Consider the following 22,004-nt stretch of genomic DNA (forward strand, 5'->3'; position numbering starts at 1 on the left):
TAAGTATTAAAAGTAAATGTAATTGCTAAAATATACTTAAGTATCAAAAGTAAAAGTATACTTCATTTCAAATTCCTTATATGAAGCAAAGCAGACGGCACAATATTCTTGTTTTAAAAATTTACGGATAGCCAGGGGCACACTCCAACACTCAGACATCATTTACAAAAGATGCATTTCTGTTTAGTGAGTTCGCCAGATCAGAGGCAGTAGGGATGACCATGTGTTGTCTTGATAAGTGAGTGAATTGGACCATTTTCCTGCCCTGCTAATTTTGGCCATGTAGTGTATATTTGTAAGGGATAATCCGTTCTATGGAAAATAATGAACGACGTGGAAGGTGTGTTCCATGAAGCACTAGCGAAGTGAGCCCTGAGTTGATTATCTATTTTATACCATGGCTATAATTAAGCAATAAGGCACGAGGGTGTGTGGTATATGGCCAATATACCACGACTAAGGGTTGTTCTTTTGCACGACGCAACGTGGAGTGCCTGGATACAGCCCTAGCCGTGCTATGTTGGCCATACACCACAAACCCCCGAGGTGCCTTATAGCTATTATAAACTGGTTACCAACTTAATTAGAACAATAAAAATATTTTTTTTGTCATACCCGTGGTATGCGGCCTGATATAACACGGCTTTCAGCCAATCAGCATCCAGGAGAAAAACTACCTGGTTTATAAGGTGTGTTTGTATAATCACTTTTAGGTGTAAAAACCATGGATATTAAAAACAAAAAACAACGTTAGAAGTAGGCATTGGTCTGAAGCCGAAAAAAGAAAGGAAATGTATATGAGCATCACAAAGTAAAGTAAAAGTACACAACAATGACAAATAGCAACAGAAATAATGTAGTTATTAGTATTTATTTAATATTAACAGCTGATTTTCCAGAGGGAAGCGAAGAACCAGAGACCCATTTAAGCCAATATGGAGTAAACTGGAAAAATTTTCCCTGATCTCTTTTAACAAGATGATGGAGAAAGCTCCTGGTAAATACACAAACTGATCAACATGTACCCATTAACTATTTACATGAAAATGTACTTTAAAGTTTACTGAAGAAAGGTCTAGTACTACATTATCTGTAAACAATAGTAAGTTATTACAAAATATACAATTTACAATCAAACGTACATTAATCAGATATAGTAAACTTTGTACATACAATTCAGGGATGGCCACAATTGCTCTTGAAGAGCTACAGGGTTATGGAGGCTTTCTTGTTCAAGCCCAGTTCTGCCACATCTGATCTACTATTCAAGGTCTTGATGAACAGCTGAGGTCTTGATGAACAGCTGAGTAGTAGAATCATGTGTGGTAGCACTGGGCTTGAACAAAAAAGCCTGCATAACCCTGTGGCTCATCAATAGCAATTTTGGTAACTCCTGATACAAAACACTGTGACAAATGACAAACTTCTGAGTAACACCTGTAAAATATAAAGTCATTAGACAAGTACAAAACACTTTTAAGAATACATATTTACAAATCTGACATAAAAAACTACACAAGACAGAGAATGTTCAAAATATTCCCTCTGGTAGGCGAACCGAGGACCTTCAAATTCTAGGGTGGTGATGCTAACCGCTACGCCACCAACCCTATTATAGAGACATCAACTTGACACTCTTTGCTTGGTAAAAAAAAGTAAAAATCTAAAACAGTTGATGTGTTGAAAACAGTTTCATTTTTATCACATAGCTAACCAAGTTAGCAAGCATGGCGTCTGTTCTGGTATGTGCATGTATTATAAATTAGCAGCTTGGCAGTTTCTCCCCCAATCTAACTGGCTATAATAGCAACCAAGGACATTCGCTAGCTTATTTGTTTGTGCTCTGATTACACACAAGTGTCCATGTCAGCAGTTTACACAGATGTCGTCAGCCATATGCAAAACCTTCCATAGCAAAATATACCTATCTAGCTTGCTACCTTCCTTTTGCTTCTCATCCAACTGATGTTAGCTAGCTACCTACAGCTTCCAGCCTTCTACTAGCTAGCTGCTACTGTTACACAGCAACCGAGTTGCATCCTGTTTTAGAACTTATTAATTTGTTGTATTTTTTTTGTATTCATATTTTTTGTGTGTGAATATTATAAATTTTTTAGATTATTTTTTATTAGTAGGATTTTTTATGAACAAAACAAATACAAAAACAGAAATATACAAACAAGAGTACATAAACCTAACAGACAGGGGTACATTTTCAGTTTGTCTAAAAGTTTTATGGTACATATTGCTTTTTTGTTTTTACACTTACTAATCATTTCAAAATTATATTTCAATTCTATCTTAAACAATGTGACGAGGGGTTTGATCTCCACCCACTTCATTTTATGGATAAAGAATCTTCCATGAAAAATAAATAAATTAACAATGAAAGTTAAATCAGGGTTTGAACTATGTGCTAAACAAAGTTAAATCACGGATGTCTCTGTTGCTAGGCAAGAACTAAGAATGGTTCCTTTCACTGGGCTTGTGTATGTGTGAAATGGGGATCTGACCCAGGGTCGAATTGCTCGCTCTTACCTAATCCATGGCTGTCTTACCTTAACAGAGACTGAAACCAGACTGTTGCTTAATGCATCTTTCCTCAAACAAAGGTTCTGAGAGCGGAGCCAAAGTGAACAGCGTTTAGACTAGTCATGAGTAATTACAGCATGACGGGAGGGAAGAGGAGTAGGTTTGGGTATGTTTGAAAGATTAAGTGTGAACCTGTCATGTCCAACAATCAATCTTCAGGTCAAGCCCGGGAGAGCCGGGGTTGAACAGAGTTTAAACTAAGCATGAGTGTTTTTGCAAGATAAGGGATTGATTGAATGTATTACTATTGATTCTGAACTGAATAAAAGTCCAATTTAGCTGCTATCATAGACTAAGGGAGTGGGCGGAGCGGTAGAGAGAGGGCAATCAGAATGGTGGTAGGGGAACCCAAGAGGGAGGGGCTTTAAGCTAGGATGTGTGTGAATATGACTATATAAATGGAGAGCCAAGGGAGAGAAGGGGGTGTTCTGCAGTCCATCACGGCTTTGTCCATTGTAATAAAGTCAATCTTGATTCTACAAAAACTCTGTAAGAATTTTGATTTTTAATAAAGTAAAGTGAGAATTTTCCACATCAGGTTCATATTATTTGGAACAAAATAAAACATAACATCAGAGTCTTTCAAATTAACATTAATAGTAGTTTATTTAAAAATAAATATTCTAACTCACTCCAAAATCTTCTGACATAAGAACAGTCCCAAAACAAGAGTCTCTGGGTCACAACCACAAAATACACATTTCTTATCAATAGCTATTTTGAATCTGTGTACAATAAAGGTATTTACAGGGTAGATTCTATGAATGAGTTTGTATGATACTTCTTTCACCTTATAAGATATACAATATTTGCCAGACAACAATGAGACTTTGCTCCAGTTCACTTGTCCTAGGGCCAAAACATTTAAATGTCTTGGAATGGCCTAGTCAAAGCCCAGACCTCAATCCAATTGAGAATCTGTGGTATGACTTAAAGATTGGTGGCTAGATGTGGCTAGATGTGCCAAGCTTATAGAGACATTTACATTTACATCATTTAGCAGACGCTCTTATCCAGAGCGACTTACAAATTGGTGCATTCAACTTATGATAGCCAGTGGGACAACCACTTTTATTTTATTTTATTTTTTAATGGGGGGGTGGAGGAGGGGGGGGGGGGGGGTAGAAGGATTACTTTTATACTATTCCAGGTATTCCTTAAATAGGTAGGGTTTCAAGTGTCTCCGGAAGGTGGTCAGTGACTCCGCTGTCCTGATGTCGTGGGGGAGCTTGTTCCACCATTGGGGTGCCAGAGGAGCGAATAGCTTTGACTGGGCTGTGCGGGAACTGTGCTTCCGTAGAGGTAGGGGGGCTAGCAGGCCAGAGGTGGATGAACGTAGTGACCTCGTTTGGGTGTAGGGTCTGATCAGAGCCTGAAGGTAAGGAGGTGCCGTTCCCCTCAAAGCTCCGTAGGCAAGCACCATGGTCTTGTAGTAGATGCGAGCCTCAACTGGAAGCCAGTGGAGTGTGCGGAGGAGCGGGGTGACATGAGAGAACTTGGGAAGGTTGAACACCAGACGGGCTGCAGCGTTCTGGATAAGTTGTAGGGGTTTAATGGCACAGGCAGGGAGCCCAGCCAACAGCGAGTTGCAGTAATCCAGACGGGAGATGACAAGTGCCTGGATTAGGACCTGTGCCCCTTTCTGTGTAAGGTAGGGTGGTACTCTGCGAATGTTGTAGAGCATGAACCTGCAGGATCGGGTCACCGCTTTGATGTTAGCGGAGAACGACAGGGTGTTGTCCAGGGTCATGCCAAGGTTCTTTGAACTCTGGGAGGAGGACACAATGGAGTTGTCAACTGTGATGGCGAGATCATGGAGCGGGCAGTCCTTCGCCGGGAGGAAGAGCAGCTCCGTCTTGCCGAGGTTCAGCTTGAGGTGGTGATCCGACATCCACACTGATATGTCTGCCAGACATGCAGAGATGCGATTCACCACCTGGTTATCAGAAGGGGGAAAGGAGAAAATTAATTGTGTGTCGTCTGCGTAGCAATGATAGGAGAGACCATGTGAGGATATGACAGAGCCAAGTGACTTGGTGTATAGAGAGAATAGGAGAGGGCCTTGAACTGAGCCCTGGGGACACCAGTGGTGAGAGCATGTGGTGCGGAGACAGATTCTCGCCACGCCACCTGGTAGGAGCGTGTGTAGGTTTTTTGAGGAGGGGTGCAACTCTCGCTCTTTTGAAGACGGAAGGGACATGGCCAGTGGTCAAGGATGAGTTGATGAGCGAAGTGAGGTAAGGGAGAAGGTCTCCGGAAATGGTCTGGAGAAGAGAGGAGGGGATAGGGTCAAGCGGGCAGGTTGTTGGGCGGCCGGCCGTCACAAGTTGCATGATTTAATCTGGAGAGAGAGGGGAGAAAGAAGTCAAAGCATAGGGTAGGGCAGTGTGAGCAGGACCAGCGGTGTCATTTGACTTAATAAATGAGGATCGGATGTCGTCAACCTTCTTTTCAAAATGGTTGACGAAGTCATCCACAGAGAGGGCGGAGGGAGGGGGAGGGGGAGGAGGAGGAGGATTCAGCAGGGAGGAGAAGGTGGCAAAGAGCTTCCTAGGATTAGGGGCAGAGGCTTGAAATTTAGAGTGGTAGAAAGTGGCTTTAGCAGCAGAAACAGAGGAAGAGAATGTAGAGAGGAGTGAAAATGACTAGTCTAGTTTTCCTCCATTTCCGCTCGGCTGCCCGGAGCCCTGTTCTGTGAGCTCGCAATGAGTCGCCAAGCCACGGAGCTGGAGGGGAGGACCGAGCCGGCCGGGAAGATAGAGGACATAGAGAGTCAAAAGATGCAGAAAGGGAGGAGAGGAGGGTTGAGGAGGCAGAATCAGGAGATCGGAGGGAGAAGGATTTAGCAGAGGGAAGAGATGATAGGATGGAAGAGGAGAGAGTAGCGGGAGAGAGAGAGAGTGAAGGTTGCGATGGCACATTACCATCTGAGTAGAGGCAGAGTGAGTAGTGTTGGAGGAGAGCAACAGAGAAAAGGATACAAAGTAGTGGTCGGAGACTTGGAGGGGAGTTGCAGTGAGATTAGTAGAAGAACAGCATCTAGTAAAGATGAGGTCAAGCGTATTGCCTGCCTTGTGAGTAGGGGGGGACAGTGAGAGGGTGAGGTCAAAAGAGGAAAGGAGTGGAAAGAAGGAGGCAGAGAGAAATGAGTCAAAGGCAGACAGACGTAGGGAGGTTAAATAGTTATGCACGCACAAGTTTTCTGTTTTTTTGTCTTATTTCTTGTTTGTTTCACAATAAAAAATATTTTGCGTCTTCAAAGTGGTAGGCATGTTGTGTAAATCAAATAATACAACCCCCCCAAAAATCCATTTGAATTCCAGGTTGTAAGGCAACATAATAGGAAAAATGCCAAGGGGGGTGAATACGGATACTTTCGCAAGCCACTGTATGTTAGCATTGTCAGAAATGCTACAAAAAGCTAGCACATCATTGGTTTATATTGGGAGAGCGGTAAATTGTGAATTTAATAAAAACCGTTGCACCTACAAACGTATTCAGTTTAAATGGATCTAATGGATCTAATGGTCACTTTATGGACGCTGTAGCCTTGTTTCAATCCGACGTCCAGAATTTGAGCAAAATTTGGGCAAGAAATTATCTGACGACCCTAATGCCGACCCTGTAAAAAAATCCGATACAGTGGTTCTCGGTAACAGCCGACAGATCATGACGAAGGGGTGGGGGGAGTGTGTTGTGTACCTCCAATCAAGTTGATTTGCGAATTTTCATCGACATTAGTGTCACATTGTCAACCAATATATAATATATCAATCTTGAACAGGATGATGTATTTTGGATGCAATTTGAATGGAATTGATAGAGAGTGAGAAAGACTGTGAGTGCGAAAGATTGCTTGCATGCGCGCTGATTTACAGCAACAATATTCAGTAATAGGCTGTTTAAAAATAACAAAATCGAAAATCAAAAAATAAGGTGACCCCGAAAGCCAGATGGAGATGGTAAATTAGACACGCATTCGGTCCTTATATTACTGTAGCAAGGGCTATGCTGCAGCAAATCTAGGCCTACCTGTCATAAGAAAAAAAGGTTACCATGATGAGATGATACATGCATTGTGAACTGCACTCCATACTGAGATGCACTGTCTGTCCCCAAACTGAGTGTTGATGATTGATCATGCAGATAGCAGAGAGGCTGTAGAGAAGCCAGATTTAAACTGCTTTTGTAAGGAAATCTCACCCTATTCAACCCTAACACACACACACACACACATAGCCGTGGGAAGTAGGGTTGCTGAAAATGCTGCAGCACCTCCTGAAAAATCTGAATTAAAAAATAATATTTTTGTTAAATATTTTTTTCCCCCACAAAAGTAGTGCACTGGGCCTTTACTAGTCCTGTATTAGTGGACCGATATAGCCGTCAGTATCGCGGGCAGAAATGTTTTTCAAGTCAAACTGACCTCAGATGTGTTACCTGTATATCACGCTATTTTCCGGATATAAATCTGTTAAAATTATGAAATTGTAATCCAATAACACTTGCACTTTCTCTCGACGTGATTAGCCAAGGGAACTCTAGCTATGTAAGTGCTCTGATTGGCCGACTTCTTGACATTGTCTTGACATTTGGGTGCATTGATTTGCTCTGGGATATAACATTGCCTATAATGCTTGTCATTACGCAACTGTTATTGGATTACAGTTGACCAATTTGGTCCCACTTTAAATGAAGTGCAGCTTATAAAGGCTTTATAAAGCCTTCATAAGTACTACATAAATGTGTCACAAATCATCTATAACCGTATGTCATGCTCTATAAAGGGTTCATTAATGTGGCATAACTGTGTGACATAACCACCTGTAGCTCAGCTGATAGAGCACGGCGCTTGTAACGCCAAGGTAGTGGGTTCAATCCCCGGGACCACCCACACACAAAAATGTATGCACGCATGACTGTAAGTCGCTTTGGATAAAAGCGTCTGCTAAATGGCATATTATTATTATTTATTATTATGTCAAATGTGACATAACCCACTATATCAAATTTGACATAAACCTGTGTTTTATAAACGGTGACATAAGCACTGCTTAATAAAGGCTTTATAAATCATATTAAATTGAGGCTTCACAAGCATCTATAAGCTTGTCATGCATGTTGGTAGATCATTGCAATGCCAGGATAGTGGGTTCGATTCCCGGGACCACCCATACCTAAAAGTGTATGTGTAAACATATTGCTTCCGTCCCTCTCCTTGCCCCAACCTGGGCTCTAACCAGGGACCCTCTGAACACATCGACAACAGTCACCCACAAAGCATTGTTACCTATCGCTCCACAAGGAAACTACTTCAAGGTCTCAGAGCGAGCTGTTTCTCACCGGTTACATATACACGCATGACTGTAAATTGCTTTGGACAAAAGTGTCTGCTAAATGGCATATATTATATTATATTACTCTAAATTCAAACATTTCTAGGATGGCCCAACTTCTTTCCCTCTTGGGTGCATAGTGAATATAATATAATATAATAATTTAGTCAATATTGGACCTGACCTCAACCTTCACCAAAATGCTGTGCTCTAGGATGACACACACTATAAAGTGCAGTCATGCACAGCAAAACACTTTCAAATGTTGGTAGGGGCTTTTAAAATCAGATTTATTTTGTTTGTTGCCTAATTCATATTTTTTCTCCAAAATGAAATTTTCTTGGTTTTGTTTTTCCGGGTATCTGATTTCCTCCTGTTTTTTCTGGCTTTCGCTCTCAAAACCACACATTTAAAAAAGAAAAAACCCAGAATTGGATGTTCTATGATCACAACAATGCTTAAACCATATCAGGAGACCAATTTTGAGGTCTGGGAAAAATCTAAGAAATGTTGAATTTTTTAGTGTAGTTACCCTTTAATTCAAGTGCACATGCACCTAGCACTGTTTGGTTAGCAGTGTTTAATTACACATACAAACGACAGAATACAGACACACAAAAACATTAACGACATCACACCTGCCCAGACCCACCTGCTCACACCCCCATCTCCATTGCCCGCATCACTCTTCGCCACATGGCCTCAAACTGCACCATTTTGTTTCTCTCCATCGCCCCACGCACTTTCAACATTTAGATAATAAAGCATTTGACCTTTCCATTGTGTCGAGTATATGTTTTTTTCAAGATGATTGACAAAAAAAGTATCGTCCAACCCATCGGGTATCTCACTGCATCCTTATATTCCATGTCTTGAAATATGCTTTTGGACTTCATAACATTCCCAGAAGGCATGGATTATTGAGCCATTGTTAGTTTTACACTTGTGCTGTTGTGCTGTAGAATTTGTGAATTTTGTTTCTTGTATAATAAATTATATACATTTGTTTATACTGGATTAGGCATGCATTTTCGTTAACTGTAATTTCGTTAGTTATGTTCCAACATTCCCTACATCTTGTGCCAACATCAGTTATTTTAAAGTCTTGGTTCCAATAGTTTATATTTTTGAAGTGTTTCTGTAGCGCACATGTGTTGGAGTTCGCAAATCAAATGCCCACTTGTGGTGCCACTGTAAAAAAAAACTGTTGAACTAAGCTATTTTTATGGTAATTTAAATTAGTTAAGTGTTTAGCTAGATTACATGGCTACCTCAATCGTTATTTCAAATCATTTTGGTGACTTCACAGCAACTGCTGTGATAGATAGCTAGCTAACGTTAGCAGCATACGCTAGCTATACCGATACGAAATGTATCTATCTAGCTAGCAGGCTCCACTAAATAAAAATACCCCTAGATACTTTACTACATTATATCTCATAGCCACGTCTCATAGCCACGTCATGAGATGTGTAAATGAAAGAGGACTAGGTTGTCTCTAGCTAACTAATCATCTTTTTTTTTATTACAGACACTGTTTGCGCAGGACAACAGATTGGAAAATCAGGTCCTGATTAAGATATATTTAAGGTGAATCTAGGTCAGAAACCAGTTACCTAGCTAGGTCTAGGCCTAATTGTTTTGTATTGCTTTGCATTGGTTCTCATGTTATGTTGCCTTGACTCTTATCTCTGTTTAATAAGCTCTCTAGGAAGATAGCCAAGGAAGGCACTGAGCACCGAGCTGTCCCCACAAACCCAAGTGCTTGAGATGTCCTCCTCTACCTCATTCCGTTCCTCAACAACTTCATCCCCAGACTGCTGAACTGATTGCTGACATTGCTGACAGGTTAGTTCAGACAGAGACCTGTCATTTAAGACGTTTAATGCAATGGTTTAAGTTTATTTTTGAGCAGCCATCTCTTCACTCTTGGAGATTGTTAAAAAATATGTATCTTTAGTGTTTCCTCAGGGGTGACCTGTGACGGAGTGGCATCAGACGTGAGTTTTTCTCTTCCATAGGAGGAGAAGAGGGCAAGTGGCCTGGCAAAGGATGCTTAAACACTTCTAATGGTAAGACAACCTGAAAAACATACCAGGCCACATTATTTGTTCTAAAGGAATTTGACATAATGTCCTGATCCAATACGTTTTCCTGATCACATCAATAAGTTGATGTTTTCCCCTGTAGACTCATTTGGCCTGAAGGTGGTTGTCACACCCTGGCTCTGGGGACTCTATATGTTGAGCCAGTGTGTGTAGATTCTATGTGTTTTTGTTCTATGGTCACAGTCTAGTATTCTATTTCTATGTTGGCCAGAGTGGTTCCCAATCAGAGGCAACGAGTGTCAGCTGTTGCTGGTTGTCTCTGATTGGGAGCCATATTTAGACAGGCTGTGTTCCCACAGGTGTTGTGGGATCTTATTCCATTTGGTTTGTTCCGTGTTGGTTGTTTAACCTAGGACGTCACGTTGTTCGTTTATTGTTTTGTTCGTGTTATCACTTTGGATAATAAAGTATGTTTGCCTTCAACGCTGCGCCTTGGTCTACTCCGTTCAACGATCGTGACAGAAGATCCCACCAGAACTGGACCAAGCAGCGGGTCCAGGAGCCATCGCCAGGGAAATCCCTAGCGGATATCCAGCGCCTCCTCGACTGGGTCAAGCCGGGTGAGGAAGAGAGGGGCTTGACGTGGAAGCAGAAGGGCGAAAGGCTGGCGAGAAGTTTGGAGACCTGGTCCACGGGTAGGAGTGAAGCCCATAAATTTTTTAGGGGGGGGCTAACGCCGTGGATGACGGGGCAGCAGGAGACCGCGACAGAGCGGCCCAGCGGGTTGGCAGAGGAGGCCGCCAGGTTACGGGGGCCACTGGTCGAAGAGGGGAAGGAAAGTGTAGAGGCACGGCGAGAGGTACTGGGGTGTGTTACCAGTCCGGTCCGGCCCATTCCTGATCCCCGCGTAGGGCCAGTGGTGTGTGTCCCCAGTACGGTCCGGCTTGTTCCTGTCCCTCGCATCGAGCCTGTGGTGCGCGTCTCCAGCCCGGCCCGGCCTGTTCCTGCTCCCCGCACCAAGCCAATGGTGCGCGTCGCCAGCCCGGCCTGGCCTGTTCCTGCTCCCCGCACCAAGCAAATAGGGCGCGTCGCCAGCCCGGCCCGGCCTGTTCCTGCTCCCCGCACCAAGCCAATGGTGCGCGTCGCCAGCCCGGTCCGGCCCGTTCCTGCTCCCCGCACCAAGCCAATGGGGCGCGTCGCCAGCCCGGCCCGGCCCGTTCCTGCTCCCCGCACCAAGCCAATGGGGCGCGTCGCCAGCCCGGCCCGGCCCGTTCCTGCTCCCCGCACCAAGCCAATGGGGCGCGTCGCCAGCCCGGCCCGGCCTGTTCCTGCTCCCCGCACCAAGCCAATGGTGCGCGTCGCCAGCCCGGCCCGGCCTGTTCCTGCTCCCCGCACCAAGCCAATGGTGCGCGTCGCCAGCCCGGTCCGGCCCGTTCCTGCTCCCCGCACCAAGCCTATGGTGCGCATCGCCAGCCCGGCCCGGCCCGCTCCTGCTCCCCGCACCAAGTCAGTGGGGCGCTTCGTCAGCCCGGCTCGGTCCGTTCCTGCTCCCCACACCAAGCCAGTGGTGTGCGTCGTCAGTCCGGCACGGCCCGTGCCTGTTCCACCGGTGCCTGGTCCGGCACCGGTCAGCTGCTCCACGCCGGAGCTAGAGCAATCCGCTCCACCAGTGTTCAGTTCAGCTCCGGTCAGCAGGGCCAGACCGGACCAGTGGTACTTGGGGGGGTTAGAGAGGGAGTGGGGATCATGCCCGGAGCCGGATCCGCCGCCAAGGCGGAGTGCCCACCCGGTCCCTCCCCTGTGGTATTTGGTTGGCGCGATCGGAGTCCGCGCCTTTAGGGGGGGGTACTGTCACACCCTGGCTCTGGGACTCTATATGTTGAGCCAGGGTGTGTAGATTCTATGTGTTTTTGTTCTATGGTCACAGTCTAGTATTCTATTTCTATGTTGGCCAGAGTGGTTCCCAATCAGAGGCAACGAGTGTCAGCTGTTGCTGGTTGTCTCTGATTGGGAGCCATATTTAGACAGGCTGTGTTCCCACAGGTGTTGTGGGATCTTATTCCGTTTGGTTTGTTCCGTGTTGGTTGTTTAACCTAGGACGTCACGTTGTTCGTTTATTGTTTTGTTCGTGTTATCACTTTGGATAATAAAGTATGTTTGCCTTCAACGCTGCGCCTTGGTCTACTCCGTTCAACGATCGTGACAGAGGTGCCTGCCGTCCTGCCTCCATCTTCATATAGAATAGATGGAGAAATTTTTCGACTCCCTTATATACAACCTGTAAGTATACAGGCTAAATAATAACATATAATAGGTCCATTTCTACAATGCACAGTGGTGTAAAGTACTTAGGTAAAAATACTTTAAAGTACTACTTAAGTAGTTTTTTGGGGTATCTGTACTTGACTTTACTATTTATATTTCTGACAACTTTTACTTCACTACATTCCTAAAGAAGATTATGTACTTTTTGCTCCATACATTTTCCCTGACACACAAAAGGACTCATAACATTTTGAATGCTTAGCAGGACAGAAATGGTCCAATTCACGCACTTATCAAGAGAACATCCCTGGTCATCTCTACTGCTTCTGATCAGGCGGACTAACTAAACACAAATGCTTTGTTTCTGAATTATGTCTGAGGGTTGGAGTGTGCCCCTGGCTATCCGCAAATGAGAAAAACACGAACAATTGTGCCATCTGGTTTGCTTAATATAAGGAATTTGAAATGATTTATACTTTTACTTTTGATACTAAAGTACATTTTTGCAATTACATTTACTTTTGATACTTAAGTATATTTAAAACCAAATACTTTTAGACTTTTACTCAAGTAGTATTTTACTGGGTGACTTTCACTGTTACTTGTGTAATTTCCTATTAAGGTATCTTTACTTTTACTCAAGTGTGACAATTGGGTACTTTTTCCACCACTGACAATGCAGTCAACCTGTCCTATCAGTGCAGCACAGAAATGCCCTTATCCAGGTGATGTGACAAAGGCTTTTCCTAACAGGCCTGCTAACTTTATTTGTTGTTACTTTGAAGGTTGGAACCAACATGCAGTGCCTCCAGCAGGAAGAGAGGCCAGAACCGTTTGTCGGCCAGCTCAGGGTCAAGCTACACTGTTCACAGCCCTGTGTAATGTTCAGTGTAATTGCATTGCTGGACTTTTTTTTTTACTTAATGTATTTGTATTGTTATAACGTTTTAATTTGACATCCCATGTGTTAGGGATAGGGAGGGTGATAAGGTGGAGTATTAATGAGAAGGGGTTTAACATGTACAAATAAAAGGAAATGTTTGGTTTAAACTTGTCTTGAACATTTATTTGTTTTAGCTGACAGTGATAATTCCTTAAGTGTTTTACTACATTTGCCTCATGTCTATGTAGGGTGTTATGAATGAAAAAAAGGTGTCTGACTTCAAAGTAAGTACACTGTCACACTATATAGAGTCTTTATGGATGTGTTATGAATGACCGAAGGTGTCTCACTTCAAACGAATCATTACAGGACACTATAAAGTGTCGATAAACAGCTTCTGAACAAAAGTTGAACCGGTTTATGAAGGTTTCCATGCTCCACAGGTTACTGTAGGGTGTGAGAGGTATTTAGATGGGTTGATGGACCTGCAATGCTTGCGTTTGTGTGTGTGTGTGTGTATGTGTGTGTGTCAGAGCCAAGATTTGGAATATTCCTACCTGAGAATACCTAGCCACCAAGTATTCCTCTTCCTCTTCCCATGCTGGAGACCAGGGCTTGATTACAACCTGTTACAATGGTGCCAACATTTTTGTGGCTGATCTTTCAGCAGGGGAGAGGGCGAATGTGTCAAAGACCTGACTGGGCCCAGCACCGCTTGGTATGACTCATTATATTGTTGTTTGTGTACTGAGGAACATGTAACTTGGTTCCAGAAGAAAGACACTTTCAATTTCCTTATGTTGGGGGCTTTCATCAAGGTGCCTGGTGTGATAAGGGTCAACTGACTTGTATCCGCGATGGCCCTAAAATGAAGGTTTGTGTATTTTCCATACAATATCATATTTACAGTGCCTTCGGAAAGTATTCAGCCCCCTTGACTTTTTCCACATTTTGTTAAGTTACAGCCTTATTCTAAAATTGATTAAATTGTTTTTTTTCCCCCTCATCAATCTACACAATATACCCCATAATGACAAAGTAAAAACAGGGTTTTAGAAATTGTTGCTAATTTATAAAAAAAAAAAAACGGAAATATTACATTTACATAAGTATTCAGACCCTTTATTCAGTACTTTGTCGAAGGAACTTTGGCAGCGATTACAGCATTGAGTCTTCTTGTGTATGACACTACAAGCTTGGCACACCTGTATTTGGGGAGTTTATCCCATTCTTCTCTGCAGATCCTCTCAAGCTCTGTCAGGTTGGATGGGGAGCGTTGCTGCACAGCTATTTTCAGGTCTCTCCAGAGATGTTCGATTGGGTTAAAGTCCGGACTCTGGCTGGGCCACTCAAGGACATTCAGAGACTTGTCCCAAAGCCACTCCTGCGTTGTCTTGGCTGTGTGCTTAGGGTCGTTGTCCTGTTGGAAGGTGAACCTTCGCCCCAGTCTGAGGTCCTGAGCGCTCTGGAGCAAGTTTTCATCAAGGATCTCTCTGTACTTTGCTCCGTTCATCTTCGCCTCGATCCTGACTAGTCTCCCAGTCCCTGCTTTAATAACTATACCTACATGTATATATTACCTCAATTACCTTGACTAACCGGTGCCCCCGCACATTGACTCGGTACCGGTACCCCCTGTATATAGCCTCGCTACTGTTATTTTACTGCTGCTCTTTAATTATTTGTTACTTTTATTTCTTTCTTTTTTAGGTATTCTTTCTTAAAACTGCATTGTTGGTTAAGGGCTTGTAGGTAAGCATTTCACTGTAAGGTCTGTTGTATTCGGTGCATGTGACAAATAAAAATTGATTTGATTTGACATGCAATGTCAACTGTGGGACCTTATATAGACAGCTGTGTGCCTTTCCAAATCATGTCCAATCAATTGAATTTACCACAGGTGGACTCCAATCAAGTTGTAGAACCATCTCAAGGATGATCAATGGAAACAGGATGCACCTGAGCTCCATTTCGAGTCTCATAGCAAAGGGTCTGTAAATAAGGTATTTCAGTTTTTTATTTGTAATAAATTTGCAAAAAGAAAAAAAAGAAAACGTTTTTGCTTTGTCATTATGGGGTATTGTGGGTAGATTACTGAGATAAAATAATATTTAATCCATTTTAGAATAAGGCTGTAACGTAACAAAATGTGGAAAAAGTTAAGGGGTCTGAATAATTTTCGAAGGCAATGTATGTTTCCCATCCAACACCTTTAGATTATGTTTCAAGACCTTAGCCCACCTCTGGCCAGATGTTACCCACCTGGTGCTCGGAGTGGCAGGCCATTGTCAAGGCGACTGGGCTTGGTGGCGATGAAGAGGTAGCAGAGGACACAGACTGTGATGAGGAAGGCCAGGAGGACCACTGCTGCTATGGACAGACCTATCAGGGCCCCGACACTGAGAGATGGAGGAACAGGGGGCAGAGAAAGAGGATGGCGTGTAGGGGGAAAGGGACGGGGATGGAGAGAGAAGGAGAGAGATGGAGAGAGATGGAGAAAAAGAAGCAGAGACAGATAGGGATAGGAGAGAAAGAGATTAGGGGAAGTGCGGGAGAGAGTGATGGACAGAGAAGGTGAAAGAGAGGGGGAGCGAGGGAGAGAGAAGAATGTGAAAAATTAGCGAGAGAAAGAAAGGGGAAAGGCCGGGGAGAGCAGAGAGAGAGGTGATGGGGAAGACAGAGAGGGAAAGGCAGGGGAGAGCGGAGAGGTGATGGGGAAGACAGAGAGGGAAAGGCAGGGGATGGTAGAGAGAGAGGTGATGGGGAAGACAGAGAGGGAAAGGCAGGGGAGAGCAGAGAGAGAGGTGATGGGGAAGACAGAGAGGGAAAGGCAGGGGAGAGCAGAGAGAGGTGATGGGGAAGACAGAGAGGGAAAGGCAGGGGAGAGCAGAGAGAGAGGTGATGGGGAAGACAGAGAGGGAAAGGCAGGGGAGAGCAGGGAGAGAGGTGATGGGGAAGAGATGGAGGGAAAGGCATGGGAGAGCAGAGAGATGATGGGATAGACAGAGAGGGAAAGGCAGGGGAGAGCAGAGAGAGAGGTGATGGGGAAGACATGGAGGGAAAGGCAGGGGAGAGCAGAGAGAGAGGTGATGGGGAAGACATGGAGGGAAAGGCAGGGGAGAGCAGAGAGGTGATGGGGAAGACAGAGAGGGAAAGGCAGGGGAGAGCAGAGAGAGAGGTGATGGGGAAGACAGAGAGGGAAAGGCAGGGGAGAGAGGAGAGAGAGGTGATGGGGAAGACAGAGAGGGAAAGGCAGGGGAGAGCAGAGAGAGAGGTGATGGGGAAGACAGAGAGGGAAAGGCAGGGGAGAGCAGAGAGAGAGGTGATGGGGAAGACAGAGAGGGAAAGGCAGGGGAGAGAGGAGAGAGAGGTGATGGGGAAGACAGAGAGGGAAAGGCAGTGGAGAGCAGAGAGGTGATGGGTAAGATATGGAGGGAACGGCAGGGGAGGGCAGAGAGAGAGGTGACGGGGAAGACATGGAGGAAAAGGCAGGGGAGAGCAGAGAGAGAGGTGATGGGGAAGACATGGAGGGAAAGGCAGGGGAGAGCAGAGAGAGAGGTGATGGGGAAGACAGAGAGGGAAAGGCAGGGGAGAGCAGAGAGAGAGGTGATGGGGAAGACAGAGAGGGAAAGGCAGGGGAGAGAGGAGAGAGAGGTGATGGGGAAGACAGAGAGGGAAAGGCAGGGGAGAGCAGAGAGAGAGGTGATGGGGAAGACAGAGAGGGAAAGGCAGGGGAGAGAGGAGAGAGAGGTGATGGGGAAGACAGAGAGGGAAAGGCAGGGGAGAGCAGGGAGAGAGGTGATGGGGAAGAGATGGAGGGAAAGGCATGGGAGAGCAGAGAGGTGATGGGGAAGACAGAGAGGGAAAGGCAGGGGAGAGCAGAGAGAGAGGTGATGGGGAAGACAGAGAGGGAAAGGCAGGGGAGAGCAGAGAGAGAGGTGATGGGGAAGACAGAGAGGGAAAGGCAGGGGAGAGCAGAGAGAGAGGTGATGGGGAAGACAGAGAGGGAAAGGCAGGGGAGAGCAGGGAGAGAGGTGATGGGGAAGAGATGGAGGGAAAGGCATGGGAGAGCAGAGAGGTGATGGGGAAGACAGAGAGGGAAAGGCAGGGGAGAGCAGAGAGAGAGGTGATGGGGAAGACAGAGAGGGAAAGGCAGGGGAGAGCAGAGAGAGAGGTGATGGGGAAGACATGGAGGGAAAGGCAGTGGAGAGCAGAGAGGTGATGGGGAAGACAGAGAGGGAAAGGCAGGGGAGAGCAGAGAGGTGATGGGGTAGACAGAGAGGGAAAGGCAGGGGAGAGCAGAGAGAGAGATGATGGGGAAGACAGAGAGGGAAAGGCAGGGGAGAGAGGAGAGAGAGGTGATGGGGAAGACAGAGAGGGAAAGGCAGGGGAGAGCAGAGAGAGAGGTGATGGGGAAGACATGGCGGGAAAGGCAGGGGAGAGAGGAGAGAGAGGTGATGGGGAAGACAGAGAGGGAAAGGCAGGGGAGAGCAGAGAGAGAGGTGATGGGGAAGACAGAGAGGGAAAGGCAGGGGAGAGCAGAGAGAGAGGTGATGGGGAAGACAGAGAGGGAAAGGCAGGGGAGAGAGGAGAGAGAGGTGATGGGGAAGACAGAGAGGGAAAGGCAGGGGAGAGCAGAGAGAGAGGTGATGGGGAAGACAGAGAGGGAAAGGCAGGGGAGAGCAGAGAGAGAGGTGATGGGGAAGACAGATAATAGGTTGCACTCTCTTGGGGTGATACAGTCAGGGGCGGACTGGCCATCCAGCATTTCGGGCAAACGTCAGATGGGCTGGTCCATTTGGGCCATTATTTTGCTATTAATGGGGGCCTCGAGGAAAAACATGGGTCGGTATGTTAGAAATACCAGGGCCGATTTCTGGTCCCAGTCCGCCCCTGGATACAGTATTGAGTATTGTGGGGGGAAAATGTACACTTTTTCTGTTTTCATTTTCACATTTAATTTAGGTACTTTTCACCTTGCATCAGATTCCCTCAATATACAGTGGCCTACTGTAACCTATAACAGGTGTGCGTCATCACAATATCAAACATTATACAAACTAAAAAGTCCAGCATTATCTTTACTTAGTAGCATTTGTGCTGTGTGTGCAGTGAATGAGATTTCCCCAAGATAGGGTAATGCTATTTGGCAAAATAAAACGGATGAATTGGTATAACATCAAATCAAAGATACGTATAAACTCCTTACCTAAGCCACCACATGTATGCATACTCGTAGGGGAAAAAACTGTTGGGATCATCACAGCAATACTTTATATCGTTAAATCCGCAGCAGAATACCGCGCGCGCATCGCCTCCCGCTTTAGGGCAAGAAAAGCCATTCACAAAAGCATTTTCTGCGCTGTAGTAGCTTGTGCAATTCGCAGTCATCCTGGTAAAAAAACGATAAACACTCTCGAGGTAATGAGGCAATTTCCTTAGCTGTGTAAGGTTTTTATTGCAATGTCGCGCACAACGTGTCCTTGCTGAAAATAGTAGGCTTCATATTCCGAGCATGCCAGAGAAATGTGGTCAAACTGCATCCCGATGTACCATATAGAATTCTCTCTCTCTCTCTCTCTCTCTCTCTCTCTCTCTCTCTCCCTCTCTCTCTCTCCCCCCCCCCCCCTCTCTCTCTCTCTCTCTCTCTCCCTCTCCCTCTCTCTCTCTCTCTCTCTCTCTCTCTCTCACTATCTCTGATACAACAGCCTACAATGGGAATAAATGAATAGAAACTTCATTTCAAACCACTTACAGTTTTTCTCAATTGCTAAAACACTAAACCCTATTGTCTGAACCAAATGCTCAGTTGCCTGAACCCACTGATTGAATCAATCACTCTTTTGGCAAAACCATAAGCACTTTTCACCTGTTTAGACATAACTTGCCAACACATTTTCATTGTGATGCACCCGTGCTGCATAATGGTGAGCACAGGTGACAAAAGTCAAACACAATTAGAGCACAGGTGTCACCACTTGAACACAACAACTCAAAATTGATCACACTTGTGGCTAATGATGTGAGGGAACATATACAGTAAGCCAGTTCAGAGAGCACTGGTTTGTGAGGCCCTACAATGGATAGAAATCTGAGAGGAAGAGTTCGTGTGAGAGGAGGTCGAGGTGGTCGAGGTGGTCAGCGAAGACAAAGAACAGTAATATCTGATGAAATCAGAGCTACTGTGATTGACCATGTTCTTGTCCATGGTATGAGCATGAGGGAGGCTGGACAAAGGGTACAACCAAACATCAGTAGATTCACTGTGTCCACCATAATCCGAAGATTTAGAGAAGAGAACAGGTAATTACCTTTTTTTGACATTATAGTACAGTATGTAAATGTTGACAGCAATTACTGTATGACATACTATATACTGTACCACAGTATACTGTAAGTAAATATATATTTCAGTACATCACTGTACCAATGTACTGTAGTATTGTAATGGAGGGTTGGTCTAACTGTTTGTAGGCCTAGTATTCCATGTATATTTTTTGTAACTCCATGTTCTCTTTTTGTAGAATTGAAAGACTGCCACATGGGGGTGGGAGGACAGGTATGTTCTCCCCACACCAAGAGACCCTAATTGTTGATATGGTCCATGAGAACAATGCCATTAAACTGAGCGAAATTCAGCAGAAGATCATTGAGGACCATTTAAATTTTGAGGGTATCAACAGTGTCAGCCTCTCTACTGTTGATCGTGTCCTCAAGCGCAACAGACTGCGCATGAAACAGCTATACAGAGTGCCCTTTGATCGCAACTCAGACAGAGTCAAAGAGCAAAGATTCCAGTATGTACAGGTTGGCATATATCCAGACACATTCAATGTTGATTACTCTAAGTAGTGATTTACTGTAGTGGCCTAAATCACTTTTTCCGTATCACTTACAAAACTATATATATTTCTACAGAGGGTTTTTCAACTGGATGCAATGGAAAGACCCCATCAATACATCTACATGGATGAAGCTGGGTTTAATCTCACCAAAAGGAGAAGGAGAGGCCGTAATGTGATTGGCCATCGGGCCATTGTTGGTGTTCCTGGGCAGCGTGGTGGCAATGTCACATTATGTGCTGCCATCAGCAATCATGGGGTTGTCCACCATCATGCCAACCTGGGGCCCTACAACACTCACCAGCTCCTCATTTTCCTCAATCACATGCGAGATGCTTTGTTAGGGCAGCAGGATGAGCATCCCATCTATGTTGTTGTTTGGGACAATGTGAGTTTTCACAGAGCCCTCCAGGTTAGAGAGTGGTACAATATGAACCAAGGTTTTATCAATCTTTGCCTTCCACCGTACTCCCCTTTCCTAAACCCCATTGAGGAATTCTTCTCCTCATGGCGGTGGAAGGTATATGAACGCCAACCTTACACCAGGGTAAATCTCCTGCAATCCATGGGACTTGCCTGTGGTGACATAGGTGTGGAGGCATGCCAAGCCTGGATACGGCATGCCAGGGGTTTTTTCCCCCGTTGCCTGGCCAGACAAAATGTGGCCTGTGATGTGGATGAAGTCCTGTGGCCTGACCCAGTACGGAGACATGATGCTGTGGCTGAGTAATGCACTTATTTGTATATTTTTGTACTTTATTTTTACATGGGCTTACTGTACACAAGTGGCAAACGCATAAGATTTCTGTTTGTTTTTACAAGTGCTACATGTAAATGCACAAGATTTCTGTTTTGTCTTTTTGTACAAGTGCTAAATGCACAGTTTTTTTTTGTTTTGCAACATGCATTTAGCCTACAGTGAACAATAAACATTTATTTCTCCAGCTTCATGTCCTGAGCATTGTGTTTTCTATTTTTCTACGTAGTGTTTAGTGACTGTTCAGTAGTGTTTTTAATTTTGATTGACTCGGGGCACGATTTGACAACATAGTTCAGTTTTGAGCACAGATTGAACTGTTTTGAGGTGAAAGTTTGGTTTTGCAAGAAGAGTCTGAGGTTTTGTGAATGTAGCTTGAAAATTGGGTTTTGTGTTCACAGTTAAGAGAAAAGGAGTGCAGCTTTCAAGAAATGTGTCTTAGCAATCGAGAAAAACTGTAATGTTTCATTAGATGGGGACATAAGAAACACTAATTGTTATGATTGACAGCCCATTTTGATTGCTGATCCTCTTGTGTGGGCTAGTCTATTGTAATACAAAGTAGCCATTTGTCTGAAACTATATTCAACAAAAATATAAACGCAACATGCAACAATTTCAAAGTTTTGCTGAGTTACAGTTCATATAAGGAAGTCAGTAAATTAAAATAAATCCATTAGGCCCTAATCTATAGATTTCACATGACTGGGCATAGGCCCACCCACTGGGGAGCCAGGCCCAGCCAATCAGAATGAGTTTTTCCCCACAAAAGGGCTTTATTACAGACAGAAATACTCCTCAGAACAAAACGTTTCTTACTCAAACAGTGAAACTGTTATAATAGCCTGTTGATGATGAATTTAAAAGCTCTCCAAGGACTCTTGAGTCAGGATCAAAACAAAGGAACACTGTCTCATCTCCTAAAGAGTTGTATTGAGCAGTGAAACTGTCTTCACTGTCTTCGACAATAATTGAGGCCATTGTCTTATGTCAGGTAGCGCGACGATTCAGAAAGCGCGGAATCATCGCTCTACCTGACATAAGACAATGGCCTCAATCAGAAGAAGAAGAAGAAGAAGAAGAAGAAGAAGAAGAAAAAGAAGAGGAGGAGAAGAAGACAAGCTCTATGATAGAGCTGCAGGTGTGCTGTCCAGGGTGGAACTCTCCACGGGGCTGATTTATAAATGACTCACCCAGTCATTTTGCATAATCTATTAGGCTATTAATCTAGATATCTCTATAGTGTTCAATTAATCAATGTATTCATCTATAATGTGTTTA

General features: G+C 44.5%; 1 protein-coding gene and 1 long non-coding RNA gene across 3 annotated transcripts in view; one reads left to right on the top strand and one right to left on the bottom strand.

Moving 5' to 3' along the window:
• LOC311146880 overlaps positions 1-13,291 on the top strand; it is a 46,927-nt gene extending 33,636 nt beyond the window's left edge. The window contains exons 2-7 of one of the 2 annotated variants that reach the window (XR_014614722.1): positions 9,460-9,518; positions 9,632-9,776; positions 9,889-10,000; positions 10,119-10,138; positions 12,185-12,256; positions 13,027-13,291. This is a non-coding gene — a long non-coding RNA (uncharacterized lncRNA). The remainder of the gene's footprint in view (positions 1-9,459; positions 9,519-9,631; positions 9,777-9,888; positions 10,001-10,118; positions 10,139-12,184; positions 12,257-13,026) is intronic. The other variant, XR_014614723.1, reaches the window with a different exon arrangement.
• The window catches only part of LOC311146476 (protein shisa-like-2A), a gene marked incomplete at both ends in the record, with an annotated part of 38,485 nt that extends 19,970 nt beyond the window's left edge, over positions 1-18,515 (bottom strand). Inside the window, 2 exons of the mRNA XM_084182982.1 lie at positions 15,387-15,523; positions 18,334-18,515. Of these exons, the coding sequence (XP_084039108.1) occupies positions 15,387-15,523; positions 18,334-18,515 (319 nt within the window). The remainder of the gene's footprint in view (positions 1-15,386; positions 15,524-18,333) is intronic.
• Between the last annotated feature and the right edge of the window lie 3,489 nt (positions 18,516-22,004).

This window comes from Coregonus lavaretus (genome assembly GCF_964263955.1).
Source record: "Coregonus lavaretus genome assembly, chromosome: 19".
In the NCBI taxonomy this organism is placed as follows: Eukaryota; Metazoa; Chordata; class Actinopteri; order Salmoniformes; family Salmonidae; genus Coregonus; species Coregonus lavaretus.